Consider the following 14,475-nt stretch of genomic DNA (forward strand, 5'->3'; position numbering starts at 1 on the left):
AGGGTCTTACATTCTGCAGTCTAATAACTGCATTTGGTTATGTTAGCATTTAAAATATTTTCCTCCAAATTCAGCCTTTGGGGCTTTTTGGAGGGGAAGAATGGTGCTATGAGAAAGGGACTCTGTTTTTTTCCTCCACTGCCTATTTCCTGATTTAAAAAACAACAACTCTGAGCCACTTTCCCCTTGCTTCAAAGCAGATAAGAGAATTTTGGATCAGAAAACAACAGTCAGAAATAGCTTAAAAGCCTCCCCTCTTCCCCCTACAAGAAAAAATACCACTGACTGCTTCTGGAAAAGCCTTAGAATCACAGAATAAAAACTATCATGTAGTTCTGCCTCAAGGCAATTGTTTCACAAATGTCTGAAAGCTTCATAAAACCAAATGAGGTCTGCATCTGGCACTGATGGTAAAATGAACAGGGACTTTCAAAAACCAAAACTAGTACAAACATGCCCAATGATTGTTTATTTTTGTAACTCTTGCACATTTTTCATAGAGAGGTGAAAGAGGCAGATGTTCTTCTAGCTTTCCCCATCACCTTCATTTACATTCTTCTAAACTTTCAGGAAAAGTTCACAGTTAGTACCCCAAGTGTGCTTGCAGTTGGACCATAGGGTAGGTGAGGTTCTCATGTACTTAAAAAGCACATGCAGAGAGATATTTTAGTTTTAATTCAGACTTATGGTGAAGTTCTCAGAACGTCTAGGAATCAGTATTACTTGGAACATGTCAAACAGAAACACTTAGGGGCTTTTTAGCACAATCATTCAAAGCATGCCCCAACAGTATTTTATCCCTGAACAACAGCCTCTCAAGGCCCTATGCAGAGACAATAGTTTGATGTCCTGTCCCATGAAATACTATGAGAGATACAAGAAATAGAAGAAGAGTTGGTTCTTGTATGCCGCTTTTCTCTACCCAAAGGAGGCTCAAAGCGGCTTACAGCCTTTCCTTTCCTCTCCCCACAACAGACACCCTGTGAGGTGGGTGAGGCTGACAGAGCCCTGATATCACTGCTCGATCAGAATAGCTTTATCAGTGCTGTGGTGAGCCCAAGGTCACCCAGCTGGCTGCATGTGGGGGAATGCAGAATTGAACCCAGCATGCCAGATTAGAAGTCTGCACTCCTAACCACTACACCAGGGGTAGTCAAACTACAGCCCTCCAGATGTCCATGGACTACAATTCCCAGAAGCCCCTGCCAGCATTTGCTGGCAGGGGCTTCTGGGAATTGTAGTCCATGGACATCTGGAGGGCCGCAGTTTGACTACCCCTGCACTACACCAAGCTGGCTCCTAAAGGAGTCTCATAGCATGTATGTGTGTGTGTAGGTGGGGGGGAGTGGGATATGTCTACCTGGGGGTCATGGGATAGAAGATAATATTTGTAATATTCTACCATGATGCTCAATATGTTTGTTAATTTTGACCATATTTCTTCAGGGATATATATTTGTTCAAACTGATGCTTGCATAATAAAGAAAATAAAGTGCATACTTCCAAGACTAAAAAAAAAAAACCACTTAAAAATTCCTTGGAGAGAGAATTTTTCTTTGAGGGAGGGGTGCAAGGAGATAGAGAAGGGAATGATGTAGCTGGTATTCTATATTTTAGTTGTTTTTAAAAATCAGTCAAATGAATGACCCTAAACTGACTGTCTTTGCATAGTTGGAGAGCAAAGATTTTTTAAAATTAAGGAAAACAACAACAATTTCTAAAATGACATCTCCAAAGAGCACAGGCACAGAGAGTAGAGAAAAGGATTTTTTAGTATTCTCCTCATAGCCATGAACCAACAGCAGCTGCACAACATCCACCAAGGAAATAACAATAGTGATGGGGACTCCATTGGCAGACAGCCACTCAGGCGGCTTAGCAAAGGAGAACAAGTGTGTGCATTTGCAAGGCCTTTTCCATCAGCCTGCCATGTCTAATTGTCATCTAGTTCTTTCCCTCTCAGACTCCACTGGTGGCTAGCCATGATCCAGCTTAGCAGGAGAAAGGAAGCAAAGTGTAACTGCTACCTGCTCTTCTTCCTCGTCTTGTTTCTCTAAAGAAGAGGGAAGCAGAGACTGTAACCAATAAGGCACTGTCCATTGATACTAATTCCATCATTTTGAATTCAATACTGGATTGATGTTTATGATATTTATTTAATCCCTCCTTACATATTATGACTGGGAAATACTGGGAGGACATGCCACAGAACTGCACATTTATTACACTGAAACGACTTGTCTGGGGAGGTTCTTAGGAGAATGGTTTCTGTGATGCAGGAAATCTGAAGACAACTTTTACCCCACGTTTTAGTTCCTGAAGGAGTCTCAAAGCAGCTTACAATCACCTGCCTTTCCTCTCCCCACAGCAGGCACCTTGTAAGGTAGCTGGGGTGGAGAGACCTTTAAGAAAACTGTGACTTGCCCACAGTCACCCAGCTGGCTGCATATGGATGAGGAGTGGGGAATCAAACTTGGTTCTCCAGATTAGAGGCTGCCTCTCTTAATCATTATAGCAAACTGGCTCCCTGATACTGCTACTATTCTGATACTGTAAACAGCATTTAACTATTTCACAATAAGTAAGGTATTACTGTAGGTCAGCAATCAGTAATTAAGTTGATGCTTCAACATTTGAAAATGTTAATCTCTGATTTATGTTTCCAGGAACTGAACTACAGGGCAAAAAATAAGTACTATATTTATGGTAGGAAGAAGATCTGGAATTTAATATGACCCACTCCCCTTAAAAATGTAATACAGAAAAATACACCATTGGACATAACTGTAAATTCTATGCAAAGACAACACATACCTGTGAAAAACCTAGTCCCGAATTTTAGTAGTAGTAGTAGTAGCAGTAGTAGTAATAGTAATAGTAGTAGTATTAGATAGATTCAGAATACTACAGAAACACAAGCATTAGCCCAAAACTATGGCAAAGAGATTAGCAAACATTCACGAACAAGATCAGAGGTGAACTGGTTGCTTTTCCCAATAACTAGACTTACATAACTACTATATCAAAATCCCCAATAAGGGAAGCTAGTTAGGCCTTATTTGCTACAGAAATACAGGAATGGAAAAGACATTTCAAACTTGTCCACAAGGTGTCATTAAATACACTCCTGCTTTGAAATGACGCTGTACTAAATTAGATCTTGCTAACACACGGCAAGCACTGTGAATGCAAATGGAAAATTAAGATTTCTCTTTAGCATATTTTCTATTTAACATTATAATCCCTGGGGCAATTATTTAATAAATGAAGGTTCCTAGAAATGACATGTAATGGGAATGTTTTAATATCCTAAAATAATCACGCATCATCACACATTCTTTATTTTCTCTAAGACATAGTAACATACAATCTTATAACAACAGCAACACATCCATTCTACCTGTTTTTCCTGGGCAATAATACTCCTATTATTGCTGCTATCAGTTCTGTCCTTAGCTATGCAGTTCTATATCACCCAAAGGTTACCTTCTGTTTATTCCTTACCAAGTAAGATACATTTCCACGTAGCATATGATTACATAAATACTGTGACTACATTCCATCACAAAGTGTTCAAAGCCCATTACGATGCAAGAGATGAGGAGATACTTTTTAAAAAGCAGAATTGGAAGTAAAAGTAGAAAGATCCAAAGTATCTCCATTCACCCTTGTCATACAGAGACTATAGCCATGCTTTGACTGGTACTTCAGGTGTAGAAGTTACAGCATTGTTTTTTCTACTACTGTGTTTGAACTCAAGTGGTGCTTAACAGGCCATTTAAAAGACAGCACATCTACCAAACCCATGAAAAAGTAACTGGTGGAACTGACCAGGGTCCTAATGAATTACTGCTGGAGTAAAGCTACTGTAGGCCTTCTATAAACACTTCAGCAAGCAGCTGAAAAGATTCAGCACTTTCATGCTTCATCTAGTCCTACAGAAGCTGTTTCCCTGGATGTTTTATGGACACCACAAGCCTTTCTGTTATTTTACCACATTTATCTCTGCCACCAACTTTGTCACAGAGCATATCCTGACAAGTTGAAACCTCAGGATGAGAAACAGCACTTTTGTTTTCTCTAATAAGTATTTTTTGAAATAATGAGAATACTTGGGGGTATCATTATTAGCTTACATTAGACATAGGGTGGATCTCTTTAAATGTACATGTTGTTATTGCTTTTAGTGTAACTATCTTAACACCAAACTAAACAAGTAGTAACTGGATCAATGGCCAGGTGTTTTGAAGCAGGAATGATTTAATTTTAGCTCCTTGCTAATTTAACATCCACTTCCCCAGTAATACATGATGACTAATTTGCATAGCATTTTGTTTTGAACAAAGCAAACTTTTCCTCCCCTTCTCCATTAAATTAACTGAAAGAATGATGCAGCTGAACAGAAGGGCCTACATCCTATAATTTATTCTTTTTTAAAAAGGTGGACAGAGAGGAAATGTTTTGTATTGTTTCCTTCTTACATGTATACAACTACAAAATTAGTTTCTTCCTTTTATATTTAAGGCTGGCATACAAGTGAAAGAGTTTTATAGTTTACAGGTCAACATAATATCGGCTCTTATCCAAAAGCTACTTGTGGGACAGTGGTGGTGGTGGAAGGGGAAGGTTTTCATTGTCTCACTGCAGACTCCCAAATTGTGGCCAGTGCTGTTCCTGTGCTCCCCTGAACCTCAAGGGCAGAGGTAGTTAAACTGCGGCCCTCCAGATGTCCATGGACTACAATTCCCATGAGCCCCCACCAGCATTCACTTGCAGGAGCTCATGGAAATTGTAGTCCATGGACATCTGGAGGGCTGCAATTTGACTACCCCTGCTCAAGGGCATCTCAGAGTAGTGTTGAATGGAACTCCTACTCTGTGTGCTCTGTCTATGGTTCCTGTTGGATATAAAACACCATGTCTCAATGTTTGTATTGATTTTCTGAGAGCAGCCTTTATCTTCCCATTGGTTGGAATGGTGGTATATACAGTCCAAACCAAACATACATAACTACCATGGAAAGTTATTCAGGCCATCTCAAGTCCATAGCCTTATTTTTAATACAGAGTCTACTCTTAGCTGGTACTTATTTTAGTTTAAAGAAAGTGCTTAGCTGTAAAGATTGAATAAAAGAGCTAAACATAAAATATTATGTCATATGGCGGGAAAGTCAAAATTTTAAGAAGGGAGGTCAGTAACTTAAAGTGGAGGACAATGTATAAAAAGTGCCCTTAAAATATTCTCTGACCAAAGCCAAATTAATGAAACAATGACGGTTAAATAAAAACCACCCCCTACTCCCAGATGTACATAGAAGATACAGGAATATCTCTAGGCACCTGAAATATACACCACTAATGACAACATTAATATTTCCTGTATGCTCTTCTACAATGAAAACAGCCTACAGCTTGCATCACTACATGTGATGATCTTCTAGTCATTTCCCAAAATATATTCAGTGCTTGTCACTATCAGCAAAAGTTTCAGACCCATACAGACTCTAAAGTTTCAGTTCTCAAGACACAACTTTGAACACACACACACCTTCATGACAGGGAAGAACCAGTTTCAAATCTATACCAGTGAACCAAGTGCTGGACTGGGTCAACACCTTGGATCCAAATACTGCCTCAGCCATGAACTATCATTTGGAAAGCCACAGTTTCAGTCCTACTCATATCAAACAGGAATCCACAGTGACCTGGCCTCTTCCCAAGGCTCTAGTGATAATGAAAAGATGTATAAAGTGCAATTAATGCCTGAGGCAAGCATATCTTGAACAAAGGTACTGAAATACTGATACAAACTATATGTACCCGCTGAATTCCCTATATCTCTTAAGATTGAAGGAGTAAATAAAAAATTGATCAGAAGGTAGAAAGAGCTAATTAACTATAAATACTGCTGTGACATAGTGAGGCGCTTTCAGCCTGTACCTATTTCATCACACTGAGGGTGACTAGCTAGTCTACAACACAACCCAACTGAGCACTGTAGTATTAGAATAGGGTAAAGATGGGATATGGAATGAAACATTAAAGATCTACTGATCTGTTCCATTTAGCAACAGTGAAAATAAATGGAGACTATCATTTATTCAAACTAATTACTAGTAAAGGATTCAGGAATTTAACAATTTATGAGAAACAAAAGCTCATTCTGTGTCAGATCAAACTGATCCCAGCCATAATCGTCACAGACATACTAAAACGCAACAAAACATATTTTAATGTTTTCTTTCCTCTATGTTTGATTATGGCTAGCTCACCTCATGAGATCTCAGATCTCAGAAAACTATGCCACACTAGCCCTGGTGAGTACTTGGATGGGTGACCACTAAGGAAGTCCTGGGCTGCTATCCAGAGGCAGGCAGTGGCAGACGGCTTCTTTGGGCCCTTGAAAACCATATGGGGTCCCCATCAATCAACTGTAACTTGATGGCACTTTCCACCACCATTTTTTATTTTCCATCCTGTGATCATATTATTAGCATTTTAACGCTTTTAGCTTTATGATTCTAGCTTGTGTATTCTCTGCTACTTTTAATATGAGATGATGTAAGCGGTTTGTTGTTGATTAGTAGTACTTTAAAATGTTTATGACACAGCATACAACTTTACCACTCAACACCACAGTAAGAACTGTGCCGGGGGGGGGGGAGAGGAGAAACAGCTTATATTTATTTCCTTCAGCTAACCATTTCACTACAGTACACAGGAGAGGGGGCAAGGGATCTAGTTAAGGTAAGTTTCCTACCAACAATAGTGCTGGTTTTTACTGGCTCTGTTCCTGTACACAAGTCTTTTAGTGTTGTTTGTTTTAGGAGGATACTTTTAATAACTAGAAAGGAATGAATTTACACCCTTCTTTAACTCTGTGGTCAGTTCATTAGCTACAGTAGAAGCACAGGTTATGGCTGTTCCACCACAAGCTGCAGGACAGGGACAAAAATGATGGGCTGTCCCTGCCATTATTAGCCAGCCGAACATCACGCCTAACTATAATAGCTACTCTATATGAAGGAATAAACAGGCAGCCAATTGCTCATCCAGCCTAATTTTTTCCCCAGCCCTTCTGAAACAACAACAAAGAATGTACCCACTCCAGAGACAAGGACTGAAATATACCTGTGTGTCCAGCTACAAATAAAGGTCTATTGCCCTAAATAAACAAGTCACATAAACACAGGGTACTAATTCAGTGAACTGGTCATAATGTTATCCTTTCTTCTCAGAACATTTACCCTCTTTTCTCAGAACATTCACCCATCTTCTCAGCCTAATAATGTATGGGGAAAGCAAACCTATTTCCAACATGGTTCTTTTGACCCAGAAAATACTAAGAAATGAAGATATTGGAGCACCCCATCCTGCAGATACACAGCTCCCATTTTAAGCAGAAACTATTTCTGTAGGATAGGAGCTTTCTCATCTGCCCCCACTAGCTGCAGTCTTCCCTTTTGGCTCCCCAAAGTGATGTCCTGGGGCAGGAAAGCCTCAGGAACAGCTTGGGGGCAAAATGGAGGTCTGCAGTAGGAGGGAAGGAAATCAGTCCCTTCTCTGTCAGTGGGAAATGACCTTTGGGCCCTATGCTTTGTTATTATTTTAAACACCTGAAGTACTTTAGGAGTACTTGAATACTATATATATAGGGCCAGGTAATTGATTTGCGCTTCTTATGGAGCAATCTGAAGTGGAATCACATTCATTTAAATGCCTGAAAGGGGATAACTCTGCTTCAGATTGCACTAAAAATCACTTTGGAACGATTTTAATTTTCCCAGGCAGGATACAAATAGCAAATATATTAATCTCTTATTTCTACAACTTTGGCTTCAACGTAAAAATTGTGTTTAAGTTTGTTAAAAACTGAAATCAAAAGAATAGTCCCATTTTTAAGAGAAATGAAATTTGACAGTCAAGCTTGAAACCATCCTTGGCATACATCTTCTTACCTCTTTGCAATTTCCAGCATATTTGAAGATCAAATTTCTTGGCAAGGAAGACTCAGCCTGGGTAATGGTGCCACTTTCAGTGCCGGAATCTGCCGGATGATCATTTACAATATATGTGCACTTCTCTTCAAATTCAGCCTCTGTCCATAGAGTCATGTCAGCATCCTCCATGTCCATTTTCATTATCAATGTTGTCCCTTTCTCCAGGACTCCGTGATTTACAATATGTGGGCTACACAATGGGGCAGCCTGGAAAAGAAAATGTGATTTTCATTTAATTCTTACTCTATTATTAAGGCAATATTACTGCAATGAGAATCTAGTGGCACTTTTGATAGGAATTTTGAGTGAGCTGGGAACAGAATGACGGAGCTGTTTTCTCTGAAAAACTACTTCAAAGGCTGGATTGGGGTGGGAGAGTCACCAAAATAATGGGGAAGAAACTATAGCAGGAGTAGTCAAACTGAGGCCCTCCAGATGTCAGCGAATGCTGGCAGGAGCTCATGGGAATTGTAGTCCATGGACATCTGGAAGGCCACAGTTTGACTACCCCTGGTCTATACCTGATGGGGTGAGAGATGCAATGAAAAAGCTCACGGTGTATATATAAAATGCCTAGGGTCACGGCTAAAAGACCACTTACAGCCTGTGGAAAAGCCGATTCAGAAAAGTGTCATAAACAACGGAAAGGAAAAGGAAGGAACTGCAGTCTGCGTCTGAATGATCTAAAAATGGAAAGTGCATATTGGGAGACCGGAATCCAGCCTTGTCTTTTCCAAATGGGGAAGGCTGAACTTTCCCACCAGCTTCTAACACACAAACAACTTTCAAAAACAACCCCCCCCCCCCATCTTGACATCCTCTGGCTTGGAAAGCACTGGGAGGCTGTATCCTGCCAAGCACTGCTTCAGAAACAGCCTGCCTCTAATTACTAGAAATAATAGCAGTTCAAAAAGGTGAAGTTTTGCAAAGCTGCTTACAAGTTTAAGACCAACCACAACAACAAAAGTGACCATCCATCTGAGGAAGCTGGAAAAAGGCTACACTGGAACTGCTGTGGAATAGCAGCTAACTAGTATGAGCCAGGAAGACCCTTGTTCAGACCTTAGTTATGTACTCACTAGGTATCCTCAGGCAAGCTACCGTCTTTCCATTTCAGTGTTTCATTTGCACTATGAGAACCATTACAGTGACCTACCCTACAAGTCTGATGTAAATGCTTAGTATTATCAGCATTGTCAGTGCTCTGTTTCCATTAAAACACTGGCATCAAAGTTTAAAATGAAAAGGGGTGCTAACATTCTGTGAAAAATACAAGTCCAAGGAACACAGCCTTCAGTCACTTCAACTACTGCCCTATTCCAGTGCCAGGAACTTGCCTCTTAACAAGTCCAAACATCATTTTGTTTTCCCTGGTACAGAGTTACTGGACAAACATCAGCTTTTCCAAAACAACGATCTGAAGCTCCAGATTGTAGAGCTAATCCTTCTAGCAATTTTTATCTGGATTGGAATAACCAATTCAAATAAATATTTTGTACCCAGCAAAGGACTACAAAAGAGTGTTTATCTTACCTCCAGGGTTCCTCTGATCTCTTAATTTATCCTTCTTTAAAAACTAGTTCCTCTTACAATCCTTATGAGCTTGCTGAAATTAAGTTTCCCACTCAGCTACAATCTGAACAAGCACATTAGTCCTCTAGAGAAGACTAATACTGAAACTCAAAAGAACTGGCAGTTGCCACTATCAGCAAAAAGAATTAATCATCATAAAAAACAAAAGATTCCTTGAACTGAAACCTCCAATGAGAACTTTTGTCATTGTCAACGTGCTCAGAATGCCGGATTCATTCAGAAAAAAAAACCCGGGCTAGAATGTTTTCTTTTCTGGATTCAAAAGAAGGAAGGAAGCTGCTTACCAAGGTACAGTCCACAAATATTTCCAGCTGGCAGCTCGGCGTTTCAGGTAAGTCTCACTCATAGCTACAGAGTAAACATTTCTTCTGCCTGACTTGCTGCCTACTCGTAGAGAGCTGAATCCTTTTGCTTCTCTCTCTCTCTCTTTCTGTCAAGACAGGTGCTGCTGCACTTAACCTCTTTGAAACACTGAAGGGCTGAATACTTTCTGTCTCTTAACCAAACAGACTCTTCCTTTCTCCTCCCAGATTCAGGTTTCCTATCTCATCTGATTTACGCATAGTCACTGCTACCAACAGCAGGGGGTGGGGCTTTACCTGTCCAATGAAACTCTGATCTAGTCAGAAGGAATTTCTCCTTTCTACCTAAGTCACACCAATGCAGATTTTCCTGCCGGCACGTACAGCTGTAAGAATTATGTTGGAACACAGTTTAAATTCCATGGAAGATAAACATGTTTAGTTTAAAATGTGACATGATCGTTGCTTTCAAAAATCCCTTACACAACTATGAGACTTAAGATACAACAATATAATGCTTCTATCCCATCCTGAAATCTGTATTTAACTTGGCAATAAGCCTGCATGTCTGTTTTATTTCCAAAAACAAACATCAGAAATGTTGTACTCTTATCCATGTGTATGCACTATTTCTCACAATAATAATAAGAACTGACTTCTTATTTTGTTTGGTGACTTTTTAAAAAGATGGTTGTTTGTTTAAAAAGTGAAGCTTTCCCCTGCTTGTGTCTTTTCAAATGATGGTTCATAGGCTACATGGTATGGAGAGAAAAGCTACATAATTGAAGCTTTTATTAGACATGATCACTTAAAGAGCATATTGCTAATGAAAGAAGTATTAGCAACTAGTAATTAGCGGGAGATGCACTCTTGCCATTTCTTTTTCCTCCTTCCAAGTTAGTGTGCTGCCTTGAAGGAAGGACATCCTGTGATGATGGCATACAATGTCCTGTTTGTTTATTATTAAGCACACAGACCTTGCATTCCTACTTCTTATTACCAAACAAATCAGATGCCTAACTTCCTTCAGTGGTCCTGGCCCTTCAATGAGGAATCCTTCTGCCAGCAACAGCTAAGATGATACATAGCTCCATTTATAGTCACTCACAATGTTACAAACGCCAGTCAAGCCAGTTCACCAAAGGACAAGTCTCCTACTTTTCCTTTTTACATCACGTCTACAGACAAGGTTCTTTTTTTTTAATGCCTTTTCTCTTATGCAGGCTGAAACTTGTTTTGACTTTGTATAAGAACACAAATGCAAAAACTTGCTTGTGGGGGGGTGGGTTATATTGTTTAGACAAATGATCACCCATTAAAACTTAGAAACCATTCTCTTTGACGTACATGTTACACTGTCATCCTCTTGAAGTTCTTATGGAAGAAGGTGAAAGGGATTATTTGTCATTCTAGGCGACACAGAACTGAGAATAGCACATATCTGTGTAAAGACCTTTGGCATCTTCTAATGAAGCAGCACTCATGCTGCTGAACATAAGTAGGGCAACAGCGCCAAACAAGTGTCCTGGCTTAACTGTTACTTGTACGTAATTCCACAAGGAAGGTGGCAAGGGCATCACACTGATGGGTATAAAGGTAATTGGATATGCAATTGGAAGAAATATTCATTTAAAGGAGAGAAACCTGACCACCTTGACTTGAGCAATTAACTGATGCCGAGGGTAGAATCCAGTGATTACTAATCACAGAGAGCCTGCTTTAAAAAGTACACAATATTGGCATAGTTAACTGGATATGTGGCAACTCAAGCACTAACAGGCTCCTGCAGTAACTCAGGAATGAGGAACCTGAGTAAGATTGTACCTGCTGATTTAATTCATTTTTCTTATTATTAGTGATTTTTATCACTTTTATGAGAGTTATGTATTTTAATATGTACACTGCTTTGAGAGTTTAGGCTGTGAGGCCAAACGATTAAGCAAAGTTATGTCTTATAACATAGCTGGAAGCTTCTGTGTCATTGACATAAAGCTTCAGGGGCACCATGTGGACAGTGGCTATCTGATTCCATCTGAATGTCCTGTTCATATGTAACCTAGCAAACTTGGGAACCACTCCTTTGGGACTGTTTCCCATATGCCTTACCCTTGATGGCCCAGGCCACCCAATCTTATATGATCTTGGAAACTAAACAGGATTGGCCCTGGTTAGTACTTGGATGGGAGACCACCAAGGCAATCCGGGGTTGCTGTGCAGGGACGGGCAATGGCAAACCACCACTGAATGCCTCTTTCCTTGAAAACCCCATAGGGTCACTGTAAATCAGTTGTGACTTGACAGCTCTTTTCACCACTATTATTCTGCATATAGTTCCAGGGACCAACATGTTGGATGTGTGACTGACATGGTTACTTGTTCTCCAGTGGCAAGGCAACACTGGATATGTAGAGATGCAGTAAACTTAATAGGGAAGTAACCATGTCAGCTACTTCCTACTAATGTTGCTGTCATGCCATGGGAAGCTGCCATAATAAACCAGTAAACATGAACTGGCCTTGAGTCATCTCATGTGAGTGAAAAACAATGCATTCAAGCTGAAGTTGGCTCTTTTGCCCTACAGACACAATCATACACACAGAGAGACCAAAAGTTTCCCTTTGACATAAGGATGTCTCATGGCACAAGTAGATGTTATGGTGTCCGTAGTTTTGACTCGTGGACACTGCTGCTATTTTGCAGCTGAATCTGGGCCCTTTAAAATGCTGCAAGTTCAGCTGTAAATGGCAGCAGTGTCTATGGGTGGGACCTATAGATCCAATAATGTCTAGTTGAGTTCTCAGAGCTTTCTAGTTCCTTGTTCATTTAGAAATATAGGTATAACAACAGCAACAACATTTGAGAAGGAGGAGGAGGACTCATGATGAAGTATCAAGAAAATTGTATAGGACACTTATGAGATCTTATGGGATGGCCGTGAAGTTTTATGCAACCTCCACTGCATCTCCAAGCTCATAACCAGCACAATTATTTAGGCTAATTCAGTATCTTACCACTCTTGAGGATGGGTACACAAAGTGTAGTCAATTGGAAATCAGCTTGAGGCAATGGTTGATCTCCTTTCTTCATAGTCAGATATAGGGTTGTAGTGGATGATAGTCAATTATGCTGCTGCCATCTCCCTTGTGGAGTTGCACAGGGTGCTGTTCTGTCACACACCTTCATGTGCCCTCTTGCCTAACTCAGCTCTATCTCCTAATGGACAGCCATTCAGACTCACCCCCAGAGACATCTGCCAGTTGTTTGGAAGCAGTGACAGCTTGGATCAAGTAGAACCATCTGAAACTCAATGCCTCCCAGACTGAGTTCCTGTGGCTGGGTAGGAAAGGCCCAGGAGAGGAAGCCTTGCTGAGATTGTGTACAGCTAATCGTTGCATCAACCACTAGGAATTTAGCTGACATCCTTGAGTCCTCTTTATCTATGGAGGCTCAGATCACTAAAGTAGCTCAGCTGGACTTTTAAACAATTCCACCAGGCTAAGCTACTAGTGCCCTACCTGGCTATGGAACACCTAGCCACAAGGACCCATGAGACAATCACCTCTAGGTTAGAATTCTGTAACTTGCTCCAAATGGGCCTACCCTTGTCCTTGACCTGGAAGCTGCAACTGGTCCAGAATGCAGCAGTGTGGGTCCTCACAAGAATACCTTGGAGAGCCCATATTAGGCCTATTCATAGGCAGTTGCACTGGCTCCCAGATGAATTCTGAATCAAGTTCAAGGTTTTGGTATTGACCTTCAAGACCATGTGAGGTCTGGGCCCAGTGTACCTGAGAGATCACCTAACTGACTATGCCCCCTGAAGACCACTTGGCTCAGTCAATTTGAACTGACTGGTGGTCTCTGACCCTAGAGAAGTATGCCTGGCCTCAACCAGGGCCAAGGCCTTTTCAGTCCAGACCCCCACCTAGTGGAATGAGTTCCCAGAAGAACTGTGAGCCCTACAGGAACTTCCCCAGTTCCATAGGGCCTACTTTCCACCACTTGTCTCCTGGATGCTAGTAAAGACCATGTTTCTGTAAGTTCGGTGTAATTTTAACTGCTTCAAACTGTTTTAGGTATTTAAATTATTATGTGTTTAAATTATGTACACCACTCCAAGCAGGTAAATACCACGACGAGTGGCACAGAAATTTAATTATAAATAAATAAAAAATGACAAACAATTTCTCAATGTTTATTCAACCAAATATCACAGGTATAATGTTGTAAGCCGCCCCAAGCCTACAGGCATAGAAATGTAATTAATAATAATAATAACAATAACAACAACAATAATAATGAAACATCATTATTAGTAAATTTTGTCTATCATAAATATAGTTATTTTGTCTCCAGCAATGGAAATAACAACAGGCCTAAATACTGTTAAAGGTGTAAGTGCTACTAATGGGGACCAAGTTCTAATGCCTGTGGACATGGGTAATATAAGCCTGTTGGTAGAAGTGTACAAATTTACATTCCTTAGCACAGTTGCAGTTCTCAGGCCTATACATATATACCTGACACAAATAAAAAAGACTGCTAGAGTTATTACAGTTGGAAAAAACACCTTATATATA

At 40.3% G+C, this 14,475-nt stretch overlaps 1 protein-coding gene across 9 annotated transcripts in view; it reads right to left on the minus strand.

Moving 5' to 3' along the window:
• Positions 1 to 14,475, minus strand: part of PRDM1 (PR/SET domain 1) — a 112,116-nt gene that overhangs the window by 16,133 nt on the left and 81,508 nt on the right. For 7 of the 9 annotated variants that reach the window (XM_077303005.1, XM_077302995.1, XM_077302986.1 and 4 more), the window contains one exon: positions 7,959 to 8,207. In XM_077303005.1, the coding sequence (XP_077159120.1) occupies positions 7,959 to 8,207 (249 nt within the window). Of the gene's footprint in view, positions 1 to 7,958; positions 8,208 to 9,533; positions 9,822 to 9,877; positions 10,262 to 14,475 lie in introns of those variants that run through there. The other 2 variants (XM_077303022.1, XM_077303039.1) reach the window with 2 other exon arrangements.

The sequence above is a fragment of the Paroedura picta genome, chromosome 1 (assembly GCF_049243985.1).
Source record: "Paroedura picta isolate Pp20150507F chromosome 1, Ppicta_v3.0, whole genome shotgun sequence".
Taxonomy (NCBI): domain Eukaryota; kingdom Metazoa; phylum Chordata; class Lepidosauria; order Squamata; family Gekkonidae; genus Paroedura; species Paroedura picta.